Source organism: Vigna radiata, chromosome 6, assembly GCF_000741045.1.
Source record: "Vigna radiata var. radiata cultivar VC1973A chromosome 6, Vradiata_ver6, whole genome shotgun sequence".
NCBI classification, from domain to species: Eukaryota; Viridiplantae; Streptophyta; class Magnoliopsida; order Fabales; family Fabaceae; genus Vigna; species Vigna radiata.
In genome coordinates, this window is record NC_028356.1 from 27,492,647 (window position 1) to 27,519,794 (window position 27,148).

Below are 27,148 nucleotides of genomic sequence, written 5' to 3' on the forward strand. Positions count from 1 at the left end.
TTAGCGGGGAAGGATATTTTGCCTTTGACTTTGACTCGTTGCTGAGAATAGTGTTCGGTGTGTGATATGCTGACATTTTTACTCGTAGGTTCTTGAGGAGCAAGAAAACAAGTCCTTTAGCCGTGAGGGTGGGATGACTTGAACAAACCTATTCGAAGGAACATGTGCGTATGGTAGGGTATGGGAGGTAGACATTTGTCCAACAAGGTTGATGATGATGGTGATATTAATATCTTGGTTTATTATGATATGATGTTTGTTGTTTAGTGATGTGATTCATTTGATTGATGTTTTTGCTAGCTAGCTTACCACTGTTGTGTGCGTTTTATGTGATGATCATATGACTCTTTGGTTATACGGGAGCAAATTATTTTGCAAAGGTTCATAATATAGTATAGAGTAACGAAAGGATAAAAAAGACATGGGTTTTTTATTTAAGTAATTTATTTAATAAAATTAAAAAACAATGTAATCAAAATTTATATTTGAGCGTATTATGTTTCCATTTTAATTTTGCATGGTTAATTAATAATTTTTTTATTAATTCCATTTTTTTTTGCATGAAAACAATTTCAAATATTTCAAACGTTTATCACAACTCATGGCATCCTGAAATAGGGTGTTACATCGACCCTCACAACCATCACAACTAATGAGCTCTGCAAAGCGATCGTCAAGGAGCTCGACCCTTATTGCTTCTAAAGAGCTTGGCCTTAGTAGCCATCAAGGAGCTCGACCTTAGGGCCAACTCACCTAAGGGGCTCGACCTCAATGACAATCAAGGAGTTTGGCCCATGGCAATCAGATCTAAGGAGCTCAGCCTCTATGGCCATCAAAGAGCTCACTTTTCGCGGCCACCCAACCAATGAGCTTGGCCTCTATGGCCATCAAGGAGCTCACCCTTCATGGCCATCTTAACCAATGAGGTCGGCCTCCATGGCCACGAAGGAGCTCAACCTACATGGCCATCATATCTGATGCGCTTGGTCTCCAATGCCATCAAGGAGCTTGGCCTTAGGGCCTATTTACCACGGAAAAGCTCGACCTTAGGGCCTATTTACTTCAAAAACTTGGCTGGATTATTGATGACAGAATGAACCAAGATAGATGTGCATGCATAAACACTAACCATGGAGATAAGAGACGAGAAGGTGCATTTTAACATATTGGAAGCCATGAAGCACCCAATTGAAGAGCATTCTCAGTTTTGTAAGTGTTGTTGTAAATCATTTTTCTTCTAATTTCCTAAACATTTTTTCAATTTTTTCTCCATCTTTGGATTTTTCTTTTTCAAATATGTCATGTCTAACTTTGGATGACAAAGAAAATTATAAGGCAAGTGATATTGATGACATGGTATCAATAGATGATACCTTTGTGGCGTTCGAGTGTGATGTTGAGATTACCTCAGGCAATAAAATGTTGTCATATGTGGTACAACCACACGTTTTAGAGTTGAAACCCTCACAATCTCATTTGAAATATGCTTATCTTGAGAGGGATGAGAAACTCCCTATTATTATATCTGCAATATTTACTGATGAGTAGGAAAAACAACTATTACGGTTATCAAAGATCGCAAGAAAGCAATAGGCTGAGCTTTTGCAAATATTCTTGGTATTAACTCTTCTTTTTATATGCATAGAATACTTTTGGAGGAGGATGCTAAACCAATGAGACAACCTCAACGAAGACTGAATCCTCAATTAATGGAGGTTGTCAAGAAAGAGGTCACTAAGTTGCTACAAGCAGGTATTATATACCCTATTTTTTACAACACTTGGGTGAACCTTGTACATGTGGTTCTTAAGAAATCTGGAATCACAGTGGTAAAGAACAAGAAGGATAAGTTGATTCCTATTCGTATTCAAAATAGTTGGAGGGTTTGTATTGACTATAGGAGATTGAACCAAGTCACTCGAAAGAACCACTTACCTTTACTATTCATGGATCAGATGCTAGACCGTTTGACAGGTAAGTCACATTATTGCTTTCTAGATGGATTCTCTAGGTATTTTCAAATTTGTACAGCCCTAGAGGACCAACATAAGACAACTTTTACTTATCCTTTTGGTACATATGCTTATCGGAAAATGCCATTTGGCCTTTACAATGCTCCTGATGCATTTCAATGATGTATGCTAAGTATTTTTACAGACTTATTGGAGCATTGTATTGAGCATTTTATGATGACTTCAGTGGTATGGTTCATTTTTTTTGATAAATATCTAGCTAATCTTGTGAGAGTTTTGGAGTGATGTGAAAAAACTAACCTTGTTTTGAATTTTGAAAAGTTTCATTTTATGGTGGAACAAGGTATAATTTTATGTTGTTGTTTCTAGGAATGGTATATCTGTAGACCATGCTAAAATTGATATTATTTTCCAGTTACCTTACCCCTCTTTTGTACGAGAGGTTCAATCTTTTCTTGGACATGCAAGGTTTTACAAGAGGTTTATACAGGACTTTAGAAAGATAGTTAATCCTCTGTCCAACTTACTTCAAAAGCACATACCATTTGACTTTGAAGAGAAGTGCAAAGCCATTTTTGATTCCTTTGAAAAGTGCATTCATTGCCACTCCCATCATCCAACAACCTGATTGGACATTACTGTTTGAGTTGATGTGTGATGCATCAAACTTTACAGTGGGAGCGGTACTTGCACAAAGAGATGGAAAGCTACCACATGTGATATATTATGCTTCCCAAACGTTGGACATTGCATATAAGCAAATTATACCACAACTGAGAAAGAATTATTAGTTGTTGTATTTGCCTTGGATAAATTCAGATTATATATACTTGGATCGAAGGTAATTGTTTATATTGATCATGCTGCATTGAAATTCCTTCTAAAGAAANCAGATTCCAAACCAAGGTTGATCAGATGGATGCTGCTGCTCTTAGACTTTGACATTGAGATTCGAGACAAAAGTGGGACACATAACCTAGTAGCTACCATCTTAGTAGGATTGAAAAAGAAGAGGATGAAATTCCTATTAAGGATGACTTTCCTGATGAAGTCCTATTGAAATTTACTACTGTAGAAGGTATGTATCCTAAACCTTGGTTTGCTAACATTTTTAAGAATTTGGTTGTTTCAGTTATTCCTTCATCTTTCTCCAAATTTGAGAGCCAAGCTAAAAAGTGAGTCTACCACAAGCAATCCATCACACACAAATCTGTGCAACCTCAAGCTACCACCTCATTAGTGATAATGCTAATTCTTACCATTATTTAAACATCAATTTAGTAGCAAAATCAACTCTTTTCTGGCTTGTAACTTGCTTAATCCTCTCTTTTATCTTAGTTTTTATGAATAATTGTGTTTGGGCTACTTTGATGTAATTTCATCTCTAATCCCTTATTTTGTAGCTAATAATGTGCTTGGAAGAATCTCAAAAAATGTATAGAGCTGAACCAATCACAAGAAGCAAGTAGATTTGCAGAAAAACAGGAAAAAATGCGGAGTAGAAAAATCAGGCTAAGCCCCCTGGTCTAGGGGGCTGAGCGCCACCAGCACAAACTACACAAAAGCTGATTTCTAGTGTGCTCGGGCTGAGCGCCATTATGCTGTCAAAATATCGCCTGGGCGCCTCTCTAGGGGTGCTGAGCCCCATTTGCTCGGAAATCTCGCGCCCGGGCGTCCTTCCAGAGGCGCTAAGTGCGACCTTCGCTGATGTGGCAGATTGAGCTTTTTTAATCCTAAAACGCAAAGGGGTTTGGGTCTTTGGTGGTATGGAGGCGCAATTTCACTTAGAGGGTTGCTAGGGTTTGTGGGAACACTCCCTTCTTCCTCTTTGGGTTCTTCTTCTTCTTCCATGGCCATTTTGTAAGCTTAAAGGCTCTCCATGGAAATGGAGAGCCAAACCCATCTTGTTGGGTATGCCTTTTCTATCAATTGCTAGTATTCTTGTTTCCAATCTTAAAGCTTACATGTAATGGAGACGTTCATGACTTGAGTTTGGGGTTTCATGGGTTGTGGGTCGTAAGATGGAACCCAGAACTGAAACAAAAGTCCTTGTGGTTCATTGATTCTAGGGATGGAAGATGATTCACATGTTGTCTTAAGATCCTAGCTCATTAATGTGTGTTTGTTTGTTAGACTTTCCAAGGGATTGGAGTTTAATAGGGAAAACCTAGGCTCTTTCACCTAAGGGATTAGGGCTAGAGTGTTTTAGTGGATTTACTTTAGTAAATTGATGGAGAGGAGATGAAATTGGGTATACACAAGAGTGAATTGGTGAAAACTAACCTTAACATTGTCATTTCATAGCATTTCTAGTCTTTTCCATTTCTAAGTGCCTTCAATACCAAAGTCCAATCTTGTAATTATTTGTGAATTTATCTTTTTGCACAAATTCTTAAATGATGAGTTGTTCTTGAGTCTAAATGAGTTACTAACAGTGCAATTAACTAGTGTTACATGAGTCTCTTAGGAAAACGATATTTGGTCTTACCATGGTTTATTACTTGAATGATTCGGTACACTTGCCGAACCTTCTAACAATTAGCCCTGCCACATCACCTACCATGTCATCACCAATTTCCCCAACAGATTTGTGTATGATGGATTTCCACATGGCATAATCTGAATGAATCTAACTTATTAGTGTGGGAGGGGTGTGTATAGGGAATTAGGGAGGTGTAGTAGAAAAGGATAACTTAGGGCTTACTGTTGGGTCTGGTATAGAAAAGAGGGGTGAATAATTGTAAAAATAGGGGTGCATTCTGCCCCTTTTCTTGAATAAACTAATTTTAATTTTGGGCCTATTTTTGCAACTTTTGACCAATAAAGTTGTAATTTCAGCTACACAAATAAACATAAGAATATCCAAGAATAATTTATGCAACTAAAAATCACTTTTCAAACATCTTTAATTCCCAAATTCGATAAATCCAACTGTCGCAAATCATATTTAATTCACCATTTAAACACAATTATTTCACCAAAAATTGAAATTAAACCTAAAATGTGGGCATAAATATGCACTCATCAATTAGCTACTCAAAAAGCTCGATGAAGGCCTCCACGACCAAGCTAGATAAGGGCCTCCACGACCAATCCCAACGGGATAAACCCGACCAATGACCCATACAAACTGAATGAAAATAGCCTTAGGACCCATACACATGCAAATATGGCCTTATGACCAATCCGCCTACATACATGGTCCACCCATCTACAAGCCGCACAAGTAGGCTCAAGGTTTGACATGACCTCATACGCCAAACAAAACTTCCGAGACTGGGGGGCTTATGTTCCTACTCAGCCCAATAAACATATTAAAGAGCACGACCTAGTAAAGTCTTTTAAGCTTCTTCATAATGAAGCAGCCCAATTTATACTTATTTTGGCCATATTCACACAATATAACTAAATTTCGGTAATTTGATATGTTGGTTATTATTTATAAATATGTGACTATTTATTATATTATTATTATTCTTTCCAGTAAGTATCATTCTAATAAGAGCATAAGCCCATGACTCATGCTAATCTTGTAAATACAACTAGTATTCCTTAGAAATACTTCATTTCAAACTTCATAATCACTCTCACTTATAAATCTTAACTTTCTTATTGATTTAAGCATTAGAGAATCTTTGCAGATATATCATCCTCTCTCACCAATGAGAAGACCCTCTTCAAAAACATCATTAGGATCTTATCACTTAAGATTCGAATAAAATCATATATATATATATATATATATATATATATATATATATATATATATATATATATATATATATATATATATATATTAATTAGTTTTTATACTATTATCATGTATATTTATAATTTTATTAAGTCTTTATCTCTATACTTTCTATTGGAAATTCTATTACGCTTATTTTCTTTTCTTATCTTTTGATACAAATCTCCACAAATAATATTTTATAACTAATAACTATAATACAAATTTAAAATTTTGTTTAAAAATCATTAAAAATCATATTTTATAAATCTACAGAAAACACAATATATCATTCACATCAATTAAGTATTTTACAGAGAGAAAAATAATATTTGACAAGGTGAACACTTTTCACTTGTATATTATAACTTGATTTTATCTTTAGTCGATGTGAGACTTTCAACAGAAACTGTTTTAATTTAGAAGAAAAAACAATTTTAAATTAAGAGATATATTTAAACAAGAAAAAATATATATTAGGTAATCTGATAGTTGTAGAATCAAAAATATATATTACGTACCAATTCAAATAGAGGTAAATCCAAATAGGTAGAATTCTTACCCTCTAAACGTACACCGGCCCCGTAGGTGTCGCTGTTCACCCAAAAAAGGAAGAGAGTATCAGTATCAGACAATCAACGCAATGGGAAGACAACTTACACAATTTCACACACGTAATGTTCACAGCTGTCTAAATGTTTTTATTTCTTTTTGAAGCAAAAAAATGTTTTACACGAGTTCATGCATAATGCAGGTAAAATATAAAAAAGGCTAATAAATTATTTTTTTGTTTTAAAAAACATTTAATTATTAGAGTGACGCTTTGTCGATAATGTGGAATAGAAATCTTTGACTATAATTATACACTTTTGAAACTTGGTTTTAGAAATTTTCAAAATATAGGTTTTAGAACAGTCAAAAGATGTTTTAATAGATAGAAAAACGGCTTTTAGTAATAATTAGTAAATATCTAACTTTATTTATGTACGTTAATTGAATAAGTACTGATATTTTTTTTCAAGCTTATAAAATCTCAATTAGATTGATATTTCAAAACATACAAGCCCTTAAAAAAAAATTTATGTTAATTTTCGAATTGATATAGAATTAAGGAATATAGAAAATATTCAACTTTCTATATCAGATTTATAATTAGTATAAAAAATTTGACATTTTATATCGATTACGCTACAATCGGTATAATAAACTTCACTTTATATACCTATTGTGTCTCAACTGGTATAAAAAGTTTAATACACCAAACATGAACACGGACTATATTTGCATCATTATTTTCCTCCTTTTACTTGGCATCATACTCCTCATCATTTGTCTCGCTTACCATCTTTCCAAGCCATTGGTCAGTGTCACTGCCTATGGCCTCAACACCGCAACGCAAATATTCATATCCATCTCCATGCAATTCAATGTCGTAATAAGGAACCCTAAAAGGCGTGTCTTCATTTACTTCAACAAGATCTCGGTCTATGTTTCCTACCGAAACCAACCCATCATGTTGCTGGAAATCCAAGTGTGAGTCAAAATCCCACATTGGATAGAAATGAAAAAGTAGAACACTATATAAAGATGAAAGACCCATTAACCCATTGTCTTAAGGTTTTGGGTACAAAGTAGTGTCAATCCCTTATGTGGTTGGACTCAGTTGTCATTGGTCTTTGTGTCTCCCTGGTGAACCTCCCATCGATAGACCTAACAATGGTATAAGAGTCGATGGTTAGTCTTGGTGACTGGCTTAGACGAGTATAATGGTCCCTATACTAAAATCCAAGTGTGAGTCAAAGTCCCACATTGGATAGAAATGAGAGAGTAGAACACTACATAAAGATGAAAGACCCATTAACCCATTGTCTTAAGGTTTTGGGTCCAAAGTAGTGTCAATCCCTTATGTGGTTGGACTAAGTTGTCATTGGTGTTTGTGTCTCCCTGGTGAACCTCCCCTCAATAGACCTAACAATGGTATAAGAGTCGATGGTTAGTCTTGGTGACTGGCTTAGACGAGTATAATGGTCCCTATACTGAAAGTCTTCCTGGCAGGGTATTCAGGTAAGCAAGCCCTATTAAGATGAACGACGGTACGAAGGTCTACTCGTGGTTGTGGTTGGTTGGGAATACTTCCGTTGGAGGGGGAGTGTACTTATGTGGAAGGGACTCACCCTTGAGGGAGAGATTGTTGGAAATCCAAGTGTGAGTCAAAGTCTCACATTGGATAGAAATGAGAAAGTAGAACACTATATAAAGATGAAAGACCCATTAACCTATTGCCTTAAGGTTTTGGGTAAAGAGTGGTGTCAATCCCTTATGTGGTTGGGCTCAGTTGTCACTGGTGTTTGTGTCTCCCCGGTCCTCCTGCTCGATAGACCCAACACACGCCACATATCATGCTTGCACCGCTCTTCCTGGATAAGCATAGTGTCATGTTGTTGTTGCCGGAGATCGAAGTCGTGTCGGTGCCCATGTAGAAGGAGGTCTCAAATGGATCGGTGATGGACGAGATTGGGTGTGAAACTTGTGTTGTATGGAAGGAAATAGATTAAGATTGAACTTGTTAAGTAAGAAAAGAAGAAACACGGGCAAGTCTTTTATTAAGGTATTATTGCTCACATAACACAACATAGCTATAAACAAAACCAAAAGCTACAAATCTACAAAAACTCAATAGTGAAAATCTAAAAATGAGTTAAAACTAATAAGAATGAACTAGAAACATGCAACTAATAATATCTACTTTTAATACTACCAAAGCAGTAAAATAACTATGACAAGAAATTCTAATTTATCAAACTAACCTAAAAATGTCTCTCTTTTTCTATTCGAAAGAACTAAGTATGAAAAACATGACTATGTAAACTTATAAAAAAAATTAAAACAACAAAACATAACAATGAGAAAAGTAAAACCAAGACAAATTCTAAGTTATACTCAAAATAGCTAAAGGGATTCTACTAAACCCAATTCTTAAAACTTTAAAACAGTAAAATAAAACTAAAACCAATGTTAACTACTATAAACTATAAAGGAATCAAAATCTAAGCATGTGCACTACTTTTATCTAGCAAAAACAAGACAAAAAAGCTAGCTGTCAAAATTGAGCTTCACAAACTATTAGAGATTTTCGAAATCAAACTTCAACCACAACAAAAGTGAAAAATTTAATTTCTTGCACTCAAATTAAAGATAATTGAATAAAAAATTCAATGCAAAAAGAATCAACTCAGTTGGATAACTATAGAAAAAGTTATAAACCAAACAAGCAAAGTTAACAAAGTTCAAATTTATCAACATTTAAAATCTAAGTATTCTCTATGACTATGCAGAATTAAAATATCAACCTAAACTAGAAATATCAGCACTGCAATACTAAAATAAAATGGAAATGAAACTACTTATACATTTTTAAATGGTATAAGAAAGTGTAGGAAAATTGAATGCAACTCAAATAACAACCAATTTAAAATTCAAGTATGCAAACCAACAAAAATATCCTACTAACTAGTAGCTAAAAACTAAAATTGCACTAAACCAGAAAAGTTAAATAAAATGCAATTGTTTATTAAACAAGTTTTGAATGGTAAATGAGAGCTAAAAACAAAACCAAAAGTTACAGATGTACAAAACCTCACTAGTGAAAGCCTAAATATGCACTAAAACTAAAAAAATGAATTAGAAATATTGAACTAATCTAATGTCTACTCTTAACACTATCAAAACAATAAAATAACTATGATAACAAATTCTAATTCATCAAACTAACCTAAAACAATCCTTATCTACTCGAAAGAACTAAGGATGCAAAACATGACTATATGAACCTAGAAAAAGACTTCAAACAGAATAAAATATCGAGGAAATTAAAAACAGGATAAAATCTAAGCTATACTTAAAACAACAAAAAAGATTCTACTAAAACCAATTCCTAAAATAGTATATACTTTCTTCATTTTATATACTCTGTTCATCCACAAAACAATGAAGATCGATTCCATTTATATACTCTGTTCAAATTTTATTTCAAGCTGATATATGACTTGATTTTTTTCCATTACATTAATCTAAAATTTGGATCCAAGTGTAATTCAATCTCATGAAATGAGTTACCTTGTTTTTGTTCGTGAGCTAAGATTCCAAGATCCACTTTTGGCCAAAGGAAATGGTGCCCTACCAAATTGACCAAGTAGCTGCGACAATATCTCTAGTTGGAACACCCAGCACAACATGCAACAACGACCAAACACACACAACACATTGGGGAATGGACAAATGCACACCACGACAATAACACCATAGCACATCATAGGAGAATGACCAAATGCACAACACGCACTACAACTTACAAACCCACCACAATAGTAGTGCACTGGATGAACAACCATAGCGAGAGCTTCAACCATGGCGACAACAACCATGACAGCTTGACCCACCCACCACGACGAGAACTTCAACCACCAATAGCAACTAGTGATGACGAATAAATTGTTGACCCACTCACCATAGCAAGAGCTTGAACCACCAGTGACAACCAATGACGACGAATAATAGCTTCACCCAACCACCACAACGATAACCTCAACCACCGATGGCAATTAGCGACGACCAGAAATGAAAGCAAAGAGTGAACGGAGTAAGAAGCATGAAGAGAAATGTTGTGAAGCGAATTGAAACACGGACAAGAAGAAAGGTGAAGAAGTGTAGAAGAGAGAAAGTGATACGCCAAAAGAGATTTGGGGTAGAAAACCAAACATTCAATACTGGTTACAGTGTCTAACTGGTATAGAAAAAGTTCTCCATTATGACATTTCTACCATCGCGTTACTTCCATACCAGGTCTAACAGCTATAACAAAACAACTTTTTTATACTTGTTCTCAGTAAAACTGGTATAAAAATCTTTATAATTTATTACAGTTTTATCACTATGCTATATTTTATATTTATTTTAAGTGCAAGTGATATAGAAATATTTCTCATATTTACGATAATACTACATGTCACTTTTTTTTTTAGTGGATTTCAACAAATATAAAAAATCCCTATATATATATATATAAATAATTATTAAAAAGAATAAAGAAGCAATAAGCATGGAAGAACAACAAACAAGTATAACTTTTTAAAAAATTATGCAATTCTAAATATATAAGACGAAACTTATTATAGAAAAAAAATCTAAACTTATTGTATATTAGGATATCGATTTATCTGCACTGTGTGATAATCCTTCCGATGAAAAACTCAAAATCACATATTTTTATAAGTATTTCTTCCATTTTCCTCTCAAAATATCCTTTTTGTAAGTGATTAATGAAAAACAAATATAAATTTCTTTTAACGTAAAATACAAAATTAATTATAAAAACACTTGTTAATATAAAAATGTTGTAGATTGGGCAAAGATCATTGTTATATAGTTTGAAATTTTGAATCCAAGTGAGTAAAATGACCTGACTATAACTATAAAAATAAATATAATAAGCTTTGATATGTCAATAAATCATTTAAATCTAGCTAAAGATCACAAGAAGTTTACAAAAACTATGCAAATTACTTAACATTACCTCATCAGAATAAAAAAAACAGTTATCAAAACGTCATTATAATAGGGATAAAATTATGTATATATACCAAAATAAATTTGCTAGAGCATGTCTTACTATAATAAACACTTACACAATTAAAAATTTAGTTATTATAATAATTAATCGTAAATAACAGTTTCCAAAACATTAAGGTACAATTGTAATAAAATTTATAAAAGAACAAGTACAAAAAAGTTATTTATTAATTATTAAAGATTATATCATTACTATTGTTATGATTCATTCTTTGGTGTTTCACATTTATTTTTCAAATTAATTCTTTTAATAATTTTTTAAATTAAAATAACTATTTTATTAATTTTACTATTTTCTTAAATTTAATCTTTTTCAATTTAACTATTTTTTAAACTTAATCATTTTTAATTATAAAACTACCTATAAAATAAATAAAAACTATTTACAATAAAATTATAAAATTATTATATTTAATTTAATAATAATAATAATAATGATAATAATAATAATAACAATAATAATATTAAAAAAAGAAAACACATGTGTTTTCACCGGTTTGTAAAATTTTATGGAAATAACAATTTTTTTTAATACGGACAGAAATAAAAAGTATTTAATATTTAAGTTATGCGACATTTGAAATTTAATTAAAATAAAAAAACAGTAAGCCTTTACGCATTACCTTCACCGTAGCATTCAAGCCTCTGGTTCATACTGAAATGGCATAAGTCGATGTGTGTACAACGACCCTCACAGACGAGACGAATCCATGAAACCTGAAATCCATAAAGTAGCGCTGTGTGGATCGTGGCATAGGAATATCCATTTGTTTCCAAACCCCACCAAGATATGGGAGAAACCAGCTTTACTTGACAACCAACTTCCAAGTCCTTTCCTAATAGGTCACTAACAGCCATAGCGTATATGTAACCTTTGGACTCCCAATTCACGCATCCACCAGTATCCACGTAATTACGCTTCCCATACACTGGATGGCTACAATTCAAAAATACTATATGCTCGTAAAAAACGTCTTCATAAGACCAACCAGACATATACCATCTACCGTAGGGACGCAAGTCGTCGTCAGTGAAATTGGTTGGAGACAGGGAATAGCGAGGAAGGGAGGAGCAGTTTGTTGGTTGAAGTCCAGGATCCACCAGCCGGATTGTGAAATTATTGTAGTTCATGGCCTCTACATGAAATGTTCCAGATAACAGAGATAACACAGTTATATTGTTTTCACAAGATAACTCAAACCGACCGCACACTTTTGGGTCTCCTTGCAATCGGAATGGATAAGATATGTTGCTGATTTTGCCACAGGAAGAAGGGGAGCAACCATCTCCTCCATAAATTTGGTGGAGTAGAACCACCAACACTATCAATGCTCTCTCTCTCCACATCCTCACGCCTAATCTCTTTTCTCTTTCAACATTTCTACAGTCAGCAGAATAGAATCTCGTATTTAATGGCAAATTTCACAGGGTTTCGGATAACTTGGTGGAGGCAAGAGATCTGAGGTCTGTTTTGCATAAATTATCAGATAAGTTTTTATTGGAGTTAAATGGTGCTAAGCTTTTTACTTTTTGGTAAAACCAATTATATGGCAACTATAAATTGATATAAAAACAAGATAAATACATAAGCTTCTAAAACTTGCGTTTTTAAGGCAAAATTATGCTATTTCTTGGAACAAGCTTTTGTTATTTTCACATGTACTATTCATTTGCCTTTGGCTTGACTTTTGTGTGTTATTAAGCATATAAGATGAAGGAGAACGTGAATAGGAGGAATTTAACTGACTATACCCAAACTTCCATCACACAGTTGGACTTGTGTGGCTATGAATTTTGAAGAATTTACATGTATGACTCTCACTGAATTATTGTTTGGAGGAGTCAATTCCTGGAACTTAATATGCACGCACCTTAGACATTGATAGAAATTAAATGTATGTTAATATATTTATGACACCCACCTAATTAAGGGACTTCATTTTTCCTATAAAACATATTTTTTGAAAACGCGAACTTTGACTCATGGGAAACCATAAGTCTTTCTTATCTTTTCCATATGGTTTCTGCAACTGATTGTTAAAGTAAAACATATAAATTAAAATTGTTATCATCAAATCGTTTCTAACATCCTTTACCAAGATGTTCCACATCACTTCGCCAATAGGATCCAACAACCGGATGGGTTTATTTTATTTCATATAAGTGCTTTATTATAGTGAAGTTATGAGAGAAAAGAAATTTCAAAGGGGAAAAAAATTTTAATTTAGACAACAAACATAAAAAATCAAATTTAAATTAAGAGATTATAACAAAATTTAACCATGAGAAATGTATTGTAGGTAATATGATAGTTATGTAGAATCAAAATTAGTTTTGAATGTTGATATTTAAAGGGAAATTTAACAGGGTTTGAGGTTAATGGCGGGGGAAGAGATGTAAGGCCTATTTTTTAAAAAGCTATCATAAATTTTTTTGTTAGAGTCAAATTGTACTAACTCATAAGTTAAATATATGCTAATTAAGGGACTCCATTTTTCTTTAAAAAAATATTGTTTAAAAACGCAGACTTTGACTCGTGAGAATCATAAGTCCTTTTTATCTTTTCTATGTGGTCTCTGCAACTGATTATGATACTAGTTAGAAGTGTTAGCATAAACTAAAAGAGGCACTCAACTTGGTTTGTTAAAAATAACAGCGAAGAAAACATGATGGCAAGTGTCTTACTCCTCCAACGTGATTCTGTATTGATGAAGCTATCGCTAATGCTTATTCTTATCAGAAGTGGCAGCGCTCATAACGAGTGCCATGAGGAAAATTTGTCTTGTGGGCCGAACCAACCCCTTATCAGATTTCCCTTCCAACTCGTAAAGGAGATGAAGGAGCCATGCAATTATCCCCGTCTTTGTCTTTCTTGTACTGAAAAAAATGAGACCATGCTTCTGCTTCCAACGATCAAACTCCAAGTCAAAGATATACGCTACGAATATCAGCTAATTGTCTTAACTGACCCGGAAAACTGCTTTTTCAACAAGTTTATGCAAATCTTAAATTTTGTTCAGAGTTACCAATTTGAACCAGCATATACAAACTTGAGCTTCTTCAATTGTACTTCAGCTGGGCATCGACACCTCCGCTACCTCTACAGGGAAGGTTCATATTCCCAAGATTTGGTCTCCTGTCCGATTTTCATTTCTGATTCTTCTGAAAGTGTCCTCGACTTAGATCTAACATCCTGTACCAAGATGTTCGACATCCCTTCGCCAATCAGTTTCACCTACACGTATCCCTTCTATTGGAGATGGTTAAAACCAAATTGTTCTGAGTGCGAAGCTAAAGGCAAGAGATGTAAATGGAAGACCAACAACGACACAGAAGGAGACATCGAATGTTTTGAATGCACACGAAAAACAATTCACGTTCCTAAATCTCTTATTTTTGCTACTACAGGTCATATCAGAGACTCTTACACTTTCGCTTTTTAATATTGTTTTCTTCCTTTTTTTCCTAGAAATTTGGGTGCCAACAAGTGAATGGCCTTACAAAGATTTGAAACAAATACTAAAATAAATAAAATAAATCTTTCTTTTTTCTTTTCTTAATGAAGTCTCCAACTGCTATTGTAGGTTCGATCTTTTTAGGTCTGGTAGTCACTGCTGTCTTTAAGAGCATTGTCTATTTTAGGGAAAAACAAGAAGATCAAGCAAGAGTGGACAAGTTTTTAGAGGACTACAGGGCAGAAAAGCCTGCAAGATTCACCTACGCCGACCTTAAAAGAATCACCAATGGCTTTAAGGAAATGTTAGGAGAAGGAGCTCATGGGGCTGTGTTCAGAGGAAAACTTTCCAGTGAGATACCCGTGGCTGTGAAGATCCTCAACAATACAGAGGGAGAAGGGAATGAGTTCATCAATGAAGTGGGAATTATGGGCAAAATCCATCANATCAACGTGGTGCGCTTGCTTGGCTTCTGTGCAGAAGGACTCCATCGTGCTCTTGTNTACAATTTCTTTCCAAACGGTTCTTTACAAAGCTTCATTTTTCCTCCAGAAGACAAGGACCATTTCCTTGGCTGGGAGAAGCTTCAACACATTGCTATTGGTATAGCTAAAGGGATTGAGTATCTTCATCAAGGTTGCAATCATCCCATTATTCACTTTGACATCAATCCTCACAACGTGTTACTTGATGACAACTTCACTCCAAAAATATCTGATTTTGGCTTAGCCAAATTGTGTTCCAAGAATCCCAGTTTGGTGTCGATGACAGCTGCTAGGGGAACCTTGGGATACATTGCACCTGAAGTCTTCTCTAGAAACTTTGGAAACGTATCTTACAAGTCTGATATTTACAGTTATGGAATGTTGTTGTTAGAAATGGTTGGTGGGAGGAAGAATGTGGACATGTCATCTCCAGAAGATTTCCATGTTCTGTACCCAGATTGGATCCATAACCTGGTTGATGGAGATGTGCATATCCATGTTGAGGATGAAGATGATTTTAAGATTGCAAAGAAACTAGCAATTATTGGGCTTTGGTGCATTCAGTGGCAGCCAGGGAACCGTCCATCTATAAAATCTGTGATACACATGCTAGAAACTCAAGAGGAAAACCAGATTGCCGTGCCTCCTAATCCCTTTCACTCAGCAACTTCCACTGCTAAGGGACCCATTTCGACAAGACGACCTTTGCATTTGGAAGTGATTGAAGAATGATTTACACCGGAAAATATAATCTTTCAATTTGTACAAAATTTATAGAAGATGAAAGTTTGAGACATTAAAGCAAACAAGTTATATAACAAAATTAGTAAAATTGAACTCCAGAGCTCGTTTGTAACTATACTAGGGGTTGCCATGATCTTTCCATTAGTGTTGGTACTTTTAGATATTCAAGTAGTGATTTGTTGGTGCTTTTAATATTTTTAATGCTATTACTAATGCAATTTTTGCCGACGCTTTCACAACAATGATCCGTATTTAACTTTCCCGTTTGAATGATGTAATTCATTATGGTTGGAATGCTACTCACCCATTCTGGTTCAAGCGTTTCATTCCAACTAAGGTCGCTTGGAAGATTAAGTAGATGGAATAAATTCAAGTGGATAAATGGTTTTACTGATTTTAAAACTTCTTATAGTTGATAATTAGTTAATGTACCATATTTGATTTTCTGTGGTGAAATTCTTTATCTTTTGTTTTCAGGAGGTATTTTAGGAATAGATTTAGCCTTTCGGAATATGATTGGTGAGTGTTGTTGATATGCCAACGTAGTTGGAAACAACATTCATAGTGATGCAAAACATGTTTTTGTATATAAATAAATAAAGAACAGTTTGAGAGAGATTTAAGTACTTTAATGAAAGAAAATAAACACAGAATAATTGTAAGGGAATGGACTACTTGAAAAATTTGAACTAAAAATGAAGTTTCTGACGAGAGACATCAAAATAAATTTCACTAGCCACACACATCAACGTTACAAACTTCGAGAATAATATACAAATATCCTATTTGTTAACCTTTATTTGATAAATATTTTACACTATAAATTACGCATATATAATATCTAAAAGTACCTTCTTGACGACCCACTTATTTACGAGTAATGATATGTGTCCATTAAACAATTTTTTCTCTTAATGTAACTTACGTCACAATTTTCAGAAAACCTTATCTTTTATTTTACTTTATGATTTTTGTCGAACTCAGCTTTACACACTTTTTCTCAAAGTATTTAATTTCCTAACTTATTTATTTCTCCTTATTAAAAATCTTGGGCAACTATTTTTGATAAATGGACCACAACTACTTTTCTTTTTCTACATTAGTGTTAAGTTTATTTTGTGGTTTCATTTGTATACAATATAAATATACTTTTACCAAATTACCCCAAATATATTCATTGGGAAATGTGCTTAGTTTGAAGACAAGTATAGTTTAAGAAGTTGAAATTTGATTATAATATTTTGTACTTATAATTAGTCTTTGGCTTTGGCTTGAATTTTCTGTGTTGTTACGCGTAGAAGATAAAGGAGAACGTGAAGAGGATGAATTTGACTGACTATACCCAAGCTTCCATCGCACAGTTGGACTTTTGTAGCTGTGAATTTCGAAGAATTTGTATGAGTGTGACTCTCACTGAATTATTGTTTTGGGGAGTCAATTCCTAGAACTTAACATGCACGTACCTTGACATTGATAGAATTAAATGTATGCTAATATATTTATGACACCCACCTAATTAAGGGATTTTATTTTTCCTATAAAAGATATTTTTTGAAAACGCAGACTTTGACTCATGAGAAATCATAAGTCTTTTTTTATCTTTCCAGTGGTTTGTGCATATGATTGAAAAAGTAAAACTATAAATGAAAAGTGTTAGCATAAACTATAGAAAAATTATAGACTAACACTACTAATTTTGCATATATACCTATGACACCATGACGTGAATTTTAAATTTAATAATTGAACTAAAATTTCTTGAGATGACACATTCACATTACAAGAAAATTACTTAATAACAACTTGAGAACAAAAATAATTATTTATTATATTAGTTAAATTAGAATTATTTTTAAACTAAATATTACATCTAAAATAATTCTATTGTTATAGAAAATTTATAATTAGATTATAAATCAAATTCTAAATTAATTGTTACAAAAGTTTTATTAGTTTCTAGATCAGTTTCTTTTAATATTAGAGACTAATAAACTAATAATATAAGTAGTTAAAATCCTAGTAATTATCAACTAATCATTGATAAAATTTGTAAGATGTATGTATCATACATGTTCGAGTACATCTCGATTACTCATGTTTTGATATACTTGGTTCTCCTGGTATGATTTGGCATTATGACGACTTGACTGATTACATGTCAATCAATTAGGATCGACTTCTAAGAACGTTGGCAAAGTTGATTTATCTTAAAATCGTGTTTAAAGTATGATTAAGAGACTAGTTAATCAAAGGCAAGTCAAGGTAACTAGCTACATGAATCGGGCTCATCCATGTAAAAAATAAATAAACAATAATATAAATAACACGGTACACAAAATATATGGACTACATTAATTAATTACAACATTTAATACTATCTTACACACTTAGCTTACTTAAGTGTCAAAATATCACTAGTTCAAAACCGTTGTTTAACGTTGGTTAATTTGGGCTTTTAACGTCAGACAGGTAACCGACGTCTTTGCGGGTGATGTTAATAAGACGTCGGACTGCAAATAACCGATGTCTATATAGACGTTGGCTGCTTGTACACAAACGTCTATATCCACATCCATTAGGAGTCAAGGGACATTTATATACACGTCGTAGTGGGTACACCCGACGTCTATGTCGACGTTGGATGCCAAAATCACCAACGTCTATAGGCGCTGGACATTTTGTGCACTGTAACTCATTGGACGTCTGTTTGTGCACTGATAGACGTCTACTGGATATTATAGACGTTAGGCATTGCATTAATAGACGTCTACTCAGTTTGTTTTTTAAAAAAATTAATTTATTTTTACAATAAAACCACACCTGAAATACAAAAAATTGTCCCAGAACAGTATACTATAATATAATTATGCGTTTCAAGTAAAGAAAGTTGTACTTAATAAAAAAAAAATCCAAAACTATCAAACTATAAACTTAAAGTATGTCTTGTGTAATGTTGAACAACAACATAATCCTAGTTCCATCTTTGCAGAAGATAAGTTGTCCACTCTTGCCTTATCTGCCTAATTGTGTCATCTAGTATAGGAGCTGCACTATTGAAGCGCTAAAAAATCAAGAAAGATTATGGTTTCTTATATGTTCTAAGATTTGGAAATGATTTGTAATGTATAGAAGGTAAGCATCATTACCTCATTCCATTCATCAGTAATGACAGCTCGAACAATGCTCTTAATCCAAGACATGACATAGTAGCCACATTCCCAAGAATCTAACTGCTTGTTACACTAAAATGACAAACTAAATGGTCAAGAATTTACATCATTCAATAACAGAAAATGAATTATAGTTATAAATGACTTACAACCTTTGGATACAAAACTTGAACTAGTTGACCTCGAGATTTACCCATAACTCTATTTAGATTGAAAACACAAAGTAATATTAATATAATTATATTTAGGATAAAAATTTAAGGTGAACATGAAATTCAAAGTCATTTTTGGAGAAACACGTACCCTTAAAGCATGCTTCTCAAGTCATTTTTCATCTTCCTGTGCAGTGAACAAAACCATACAATTATACCTTGTTTGGGACCGATGACCATCAGCTGCCAGTGAGACCTATCATGAATCATAAATAGTTAGTAAACTAATTAAGTATACTTTAAAGAACTTTTACATAAAACAATACATACCCATCAATTTATGGTACAAGGTATACATTTCTGTTTGATTGAGCCATCCATGTTTGCAAATAATGTTGTTTGGTTTCAAGTGTGTTACCAGAACGTTGAATGGTCTAAGATTCAACAAATCCGTACATGGAAGACCGACTTTGGTCTACAATGACTGTGTCCATGTTCCTAAAACAACAAAATTAAGTTGTTAGAAACTAGGAATGTAAATAAAACTAACATGGAAGACAAAATTAACTATCTTACATGCACCATAGTTGAAGGATGGAAATATTCAACATCTTGTCTCCNGCAGTGATCTCCGATACATCATTGAATGTGATATATACTGGCAAATGGGGTCCGAGACCAAGTACTCTCAAATCGTAGTATATTAGTATTGATCCCTTGTTGAACCTGGGTAATTTTGACATTAATTTTGATATAAGATCATCCTCCGCTTCAGCCATGTCATCACTTTCAGGTATGACTGACTCATGCATGGGCTACTCNTGAGGACGTGTGAACTAAAGATAAGAATTTGAAAGTTATAATTAAGTATTATACAAAAATTTAACATACAAATACTAACGATAAAAATATTATACCTGTTNTGTAGCAATGTGTGTCATGATGAATGATCTAGGCCAGGCTATAAATGTTCCTATGGCCTCCCCCACAAACTGAACTTTTATAGTAGGTACAGGCACCTGAGCCTGAGGATCCCGAACCTCGTCAATCATGACATGCACGTGGCCGGGTGATATGGGAACACCATGAATAGTGTGTCCTCCCTGAAGTACTCGTCCGACAGGCACAATGTGTGGGGGATCCCCATCAACCAACAACTCATACTAACCATTGTAGTCAGTAGGCTCTACAGCAAAGCATGATCCTCTAGTGCTGACACGAGGTGGTGTGGGAGTTTCAATGGGCACACCCAGGGAACCCTGTGTCATGGATTGCAGCTTCTCTTCAAGCGCTCTTTGTATTTCTTTTTGTTCCTGTAGCTGCTTCATGAATTGTTGCTCCATTTTTTGCATGCTTTGGCGAAGTCTTTCCTCCCACTGAAGATCCATTTGCCTCAGTGCCTCCTGACTCATTGATTGAGTGCTTTTTTGTGCAGGGCCAAAGTAGTCACGAAGACCAATCGTCCCAAGAACTCCACGTACATGTCCTATGTGCTCTGGCTTTCCAATGGTCATTGTTAGAATGTTGTCTCTACCTTGGCCAGTAAATGTTCCTTGTGTCTGTTGCTCAACCAACTCATCCTGCACATAATAAAAAACTTTTTTACTTAAGACATGCTATGATAAATACACAATCAAACAATGTTTAGAATTTGAACTTACAATTCTCTGTGAGATCAATATAGCTGAGGCAGATGTCATGTTCCCATCGAATTTTGTCCCAGCAGCTTTCCACAGCTCGTACCTAGTAGGTGCAGGTGCTAGGTCGGGGGATTCAAGCCCCAACTCATCCGCTCGAGTCTTTTTATTTTCTTCTCGAGTTTCGCATAACCACCTCGTGATAACAACTGTGGTGCATCATTAAGCTTTTGCCTTTCTTGGGCGACTAACATTTTACTCTGTAAAACCATGTAAATTCATAACTGTAAAATCATAATAAAATCCTTTTAAGACTTTGTAGATGTTAAGATACATACCTTCCATTTCTCAATCTCTCTTGATGCACGAAATAGTGCCCACTCTTCCTTTGTGAAGGAATAATGCTGACCTAGATTCTCATTTTGTTTGTGTCCATAGATATACAAACGTGTCGGCCTTGTCTTGAAATCCCTTCATCTGGTACATATATGCGATAACACTTTCTTTCCCATCTCAATTGTGTTTGGAATATCATACTTTAGTTGTTTAAAACAAAGAACATGTTAACATAATAAGATCAAATAAATAAGTATATAAAATTTCTTTTAAGTAAACATACCTGAATATCTTGCCATTAAAAGGTTCTTCTCCACCTTTGGGACGTCATCCCAACATGCATGAAGGATAGAAACATGTGTTTTTGCTAACTTACCCAGATAACTACTAAAGCTATCAACATTTGGCCCAGATGCCACACCTGATCTGGGGTCAATCTCAAAATGTCTCCTCTGCCCATGAACGGGTCCGGTTGTGACATCTGGCAATCGTGTGACACCTCAATCACGTCTGGTCGGTCTTGATCCTAAGTTTGAGGTCGACATCCTGAAAAATATATACAAGGTTAGTACTAATTTCAAATATGCATCCAAATAAAACAACATATAAAGACATAACAAAAAACAACACATAAACTATTAAGATATTTTTTTCTCCCAGATCCCTTCATTGTGATCACTATGAATTGCATGGATGTCATCGGCAACGTCATCAACTGAGTCTTGAATGAGTCTTGATGAGGCAGATATTGTCTCAAATATATCAAGAGTTTCTTCATCATGACACCCATGCATGTTTTTTCCTTCCAAAACCACTGACCATTTTTTATTGGCTGGATCACTTACGTAGAATACTTGCCTTACTTGACTAGCCATAATAAATGGTGCATCAGTGTAATTCATCTTATTAAGATCTACCAGTGAGAAACCAAAGTCATTTGTCATGACATCAGAATTTATATCAACCCATTTACACTTGAAAACTGAGACTCTAAAACTGACATAATCCACCTCCCATATTTCTTGAATCATTCTAAAATAACTCATCGATGCAGTGATTGGATTTTTGTCTTTAGAACTAGCAAAGTGCCAACCTCAGCTTGTAGTGTAACCCCACTATTTTGAACTCTACTTTTGTCATCTTCTACCTTTGTCTGAAAAGAAATATTGTTTATATAGTACCCACATATGTAATGACATTTGTGTTTGGCCGATGAGATAACCTCAATAGAGTTTCAGAAACATGTGGTGTCGCATAAATCTTTTTCTTAAACCATTGTAAGAAGGTTTTGACATGTTCATTAAGATGCCATTTTTCTCTCATTCTTGGGTGTGAGGCCTTTATTTCATTAACGTGTTCAAAAATGTAAGTAATCACATCATCAATGTTGTTTAAGATGTACAAATGAGCTTGATCAACTTCTTTTCTACTAACACTTTGAATCCTCACACCACGAACACCCTTACCTACACATTTTCCTTGAAGTATGCTTTTGAGAAGACCCACTGGTTCATAACTTAACATATAACTTGAACAAAATTCAATGGCTTCTTCTAAACGTGTCACTCTATGATTGAAGTTTCTGGTCGATACTGATTCTTGACATATCCCTTTAAGATTTTCATGTATCTTTCAACAGGGTACATCCACCTTAACAAAACCGGCCCACATATTCAAATTTCTCAGACTAGATGAACAATCAAATGAACCATGATATCAAAAAAAGGTGGAAAGTACATCTCCAATTCACATAACAATATTATTCCTTCAACTTTCAAATGATATAAACTTCGAGGGTCAACAACTTTCTTACAAATGGCATTAAAGAACAAACTCAGTCGTGTCAGAATACCCCTTACAGAAGTAGGTAATATGCCTCGAATAACAACTGGTAACAATTGTTGCATCAATACATGACAATCGTGAGACTTCAAACCAACTAACTTTTGCTCTTGCATAGAAACAAGGTTACTAATATTTGAAGAATAACCTTGTGGAACCTTCACACATTTTAAAGAGTAACAAAAACTTTGTTTTTCTTTTTTAGATAGTGTGTGACAGGCTGGGGGTAGATAAGTGCGTCTTCTTATTGTTTGTGGATGTAACTCAAATCGGATTCCCATTTCAGCCAAATCTTGTCGTGCTTTTATTCCGTCCTTGATCTTTCCTTTCACATTTAATAAAGTTCCGATTACATTGTCACAAGCATTTTTTTCAACGTCCATCACATCAATACAATGTCTAACATCAAGTTTACACCAATATGGAAGATTAAAAAATATTGATCGTTTCTTCCAAATGTTTTTTGCAAAGGTGCTTTTATGATGTTTTCCGAACACAATGTCAATGCTTTTGACTTCGTTGTACACTTCTTCACCATTCCGGGGTCTGGACACAACCTTATCCTCGACACTTTCATTAAATGCTTTTTTCAATCTACGATAAGGGTGTTTGCGAGGAAGGAATTTCCTATGTCTTCTATATACCGTCTTCTGACCATGCTTCAATTAAAGGTAACTAGTGTTTTCTTCACAAATTGGACATGCAAAATGACCTTTAACACTATAACCGCTGAAGTTTCCATAGGCTGGGAAATCATTTATAGTGCAAAACAACATTGCACGCAAACGGAAATTTTCTTCAACATCTGAATCAAACACTTCAACACCTTCTTCCCACAACAATTTCAAATCATCAATTAAAGGTTTCAAGTAAACATCAATGTCATTGCCAGGTTGTCTAGGACCCGATATCATCATGGACAACATCACATATTTTCTCTTCATGCATAACAAAGGAGAAAGATTGTATATCATCAACATAATTGGCCATGAATTGTGTTTGCTACTTAAGTTCCCATAAGGATTCATACCATCAGTTGCAAGTGCAAGTCTTAAGTTTCTTGGGTCTGCACTAAATTCTGGAAATGTTTCGTCGATCTTTTTCCATTGTGGTGAATTAGCTGGGTGTCGAAGAGGATTATCGCATTTTCTTCCGACAACGTGCCATTTCAGGTTCTTTGCATCTTTTTTAATAGAGAACATACGTTTCAACCTAGGTATTATAGGCAAATACCACATCACCTTAGCAGGTACACCATCATTACCTTTATCACCAGTGTTTTTGTCAGATTTCTTTTTAAAAAGGGATAAACCACATGTTGGACAATACTTTGGCGAAGTAAACTCCTTCATGTACAAAACACAATCATTGGGACAAGCATGTATCTTTTGATATTCAAGACCCATTGGACATAAAATTTTTTTGGCCTCGTAATTATGAACAGGTAGAGTATTATTTTCTGGAAACATGTCCTTCAACAACTCCAACAACTCTGTGAAACTTTTATCGGTCCATCCATTCCTTGCTTATAATCTAAACAACTTCAAAGTTGTAGACTGACATGTAAAGTTCGAGCGTACTGGGTATAGCGGTTGCTCTGAATCATTTATAAGAGAATCATACAAATTAGCTCTTCCAAAATTATCTTCACCAACATCACGTATCATGTCCTCTAAATGATCAGTCATCCATTCTTCCACATAATTTGTTCCTTGTGACGTGGTTGGCTGGTCTAGTACTTCTCCATGCCACGTCCAAACGGTATAAGTTCTCATTATGCCGAACATGAGTAGATGGTCACACATATTGCCTAAGTCTTGCCGTATTTGATTTAGACAACGAACACAGGGACAAAAATATGTCCCATTCACAGACTTTGCATTTTCTTGAACATATTGCAAGAACACCGAAACACCCTTCTCATATTCTTCACTGATGCGACATTCATGCATCCAGCTTCAATCCATACTATGTTCTTAACAAACTTCATAAGTTTCAATTTTTTAACTCTCACAAGGTTAAGTCATACCCATTCAGAAAAATTATATTTCATAAATTGCTATAACACACATGCAAAGAAGTCTACATCATAAATTTGATAACATTTCGGCAGTATTTCGCATTGGTCTCCGAAATACACGAAATGAAAGTAGTCAAGAACAACACAAATACTGAATCGAAATTTTATCAATCTTATGCATAAACTCCAAAGTACATGTTATAGCAAATTTATGAAATATAATTTTCCCAAACTGTCCAATTGGACAATTCAAAATTTAATACAAACGATTAAAAGATTAATTGTTTCTATTAAATTTCAAACGGGATCTAAATTTCACACAATGATTTCATATTTATAATCTAACATGCAAATTATGATAAAACAACTAAACTTTAGCACATGCATATTCAAAAGCAAATAAGACATGCATACCTAAAACCTAAAAACTTTCTTATCACAAAAGCCAATAACATGCATACACAAAATAACAACAACATGCATACAATAAAATTTTTCAACTAAGAAGCTAACCTTTTTAGCAGATTAATATGACAATGGAGTGAAATCGATGACTGCACGCCCAAAAACGAAGTCCAAAAAGGGTCACAAACGTCGTACAAGAACACGCTACAAACTGCACCAATACGAAACGAAAACGAATTTTAATCGGTTCAAATGGAACATATTTCAAACGAAAATGAAAACTAATTTAATCAGAGTAAAACTGAATTTAAACTGTCCAAATGAGAGAAAAACAAACCTTGAGATGCAATGGCAAACAGCTCCGCGAGGAAGACGATGAAATAGTGAGCGTAACTGCATGCATGTTCGTGTTGCAGTATAAGCCTATAGATATCGGTTTCTATGTACATCCGATGTCTATAATATTATAGACGTCGGGCTGTCACTAATATGACGTCTTTCATATTTAAAAATTAATATTCGCGTGCTTATAAATGTCGAGTTCTAATCCCACAAACGTCTATAATTGTATATAAATGTTAGTATGGCGGGAACTGATGTCTAAAAGGCGACTTTTCACCTACTTGGCAGACATATAGGCATCAGGTATAAAGGCACCGACGTCGATAGTATTTTAGACGTTCAGGAGCGGCGTAACTTACGTTTATATGTCTGACAGGTAGATGAATGCCATTAATTTCCGTCAAATAGACGTCGGGACCCCTTGATAACGGTCTAAAAATCGTTATTTTTATACTTGAAATTGATATAAAAACACACCCTTTATGACTTGGAATGAGCTTAAAATCATGCAAAACACTAAAGTTAGGTTACAAAAGAGTCAAAAGTGGTTTTAGAGATATTATGCTTGGTTTTACATTGTTTTGTCAAGATTTAATGAGAATTAAAGGATGGAAAGTGAAGTAGGAAGGAGTTGGACTCAACAAAAGGATGAAGAAAGGTGCAAAAGAGGAATCACAATTACCGCTTAGTGTCAATCTCAATGCTGAGCGCCAGCCTTGTGGAAGACTTACGGTTAGACGCTTAAGCGCCAACGCTAAAGGGTGAATGTAGAACCGTGCCTACCGTTTAGAGTCAAAAGTCATCGTTGAGCGTTGAGATCTTCAGTTCAGTACGATAGGACGCCTGGGCGTCAGGGCTAAGCGATCCAGTGGAATGCCGCACCTACCGCTGAGCGCTGTAGTTGAGCTTGGGCCAAAATTCAGTTTGTTACAGGGGATATTGACTGCCCCCACACATCACCACGAGACTTTCCAGTGTGCTTTGTCCTCACTCGCACACTTTCCGGGAAAACTTCCCGGAAGGTCACCCATCCCAAAATTTCTCTAGGCTAAGCACGCTTAACCATGAAGTTCTTATGGGTTAGGCTTCCGAAAAGTAAATGCATTTTGATGATATGGGTAGCCAAATCAATTCCTTTTAAGCTATCCTTCAATTGTATAGTCCCATACCTATACAGTCTCCAGATCCCTCTCATTCCGGTGTATGTTCGATTCGTCCATGTGCCCCTT

The 27,148-nt window shown here is 34.5% G+C and overlaps 2 protein-coding genes across 2 annotated transcripts; one reads left to right on the forward strand and one right to left on the reverse strand.

Annotated features, from left to right (window-relative positions):
- Nucleotides 1-6,268: 6,268 nt before the first annotated feature.
- On the reverse strand, nucleotides 6,269-12,690 carry LOC106764746. The gene is made up of 2 exons (XM_014649111.2): nucleotides 11,955-12,690; nucleotides 6,269-6,297 (listed from the first exon to the last, which is right to left on the reverse strand). The coding sequence occupies exons 1-2, from the start codon at nucleotides 12,676-12,678 to the stop codon at nucleotides 6,269-6,271; spliced, it is 753 nt and encodes a 250-aa protein (XP_014504597.1). The 5' UTR covers nucleotides 12,679-12,690.
- A 24-nt stretch (nucleotides 12,691-12,714) lies between these two features.
- Nucleotides 12,715-16,233, forward strand: LOC106764745 (rust resistance kinase Lr10-like). Its single transcript, XM_014649110.2, has 3 exons — nucleotides 12,715-12,795; nucleotides 13,988-14,739; nucleotides 14,916-16,233. The coding sequence occupies exons 2-3, from the start codon at nucleotides 13,998-14,000 to the stop codon at nucleotides 16,001-16,003; spliced, it is 1,830 nt and encodes a 609-aa protein (XP_014504596.1). The 5' UTR covers nucleotides 12,715-12,795; nucleotides 13,988-13,997; the 3' UTR covers nucleotides 16,004-16,233.
- Nucleotides 16,234-27,148: the final 10,915 nt, after the last annotated feature.

Bases quoted from the DNA above. Each gene is read 5' to 3' on its own strand.
- LOC106764746 (XM_014649111.2), bottom strand. From the start codon at position 12,678: ATGTGGAGAGAGAGAGCATTGATAGTGTTGGTGGTTCTACTCCACCAA. The intron at 6,298-11,954 runs GTAATGCGTAAA...TTGGGTGAACAG, and splicing joins GCTTGAATGCTACGGTGAAG to CGACACCTACGGGGCCGGTG.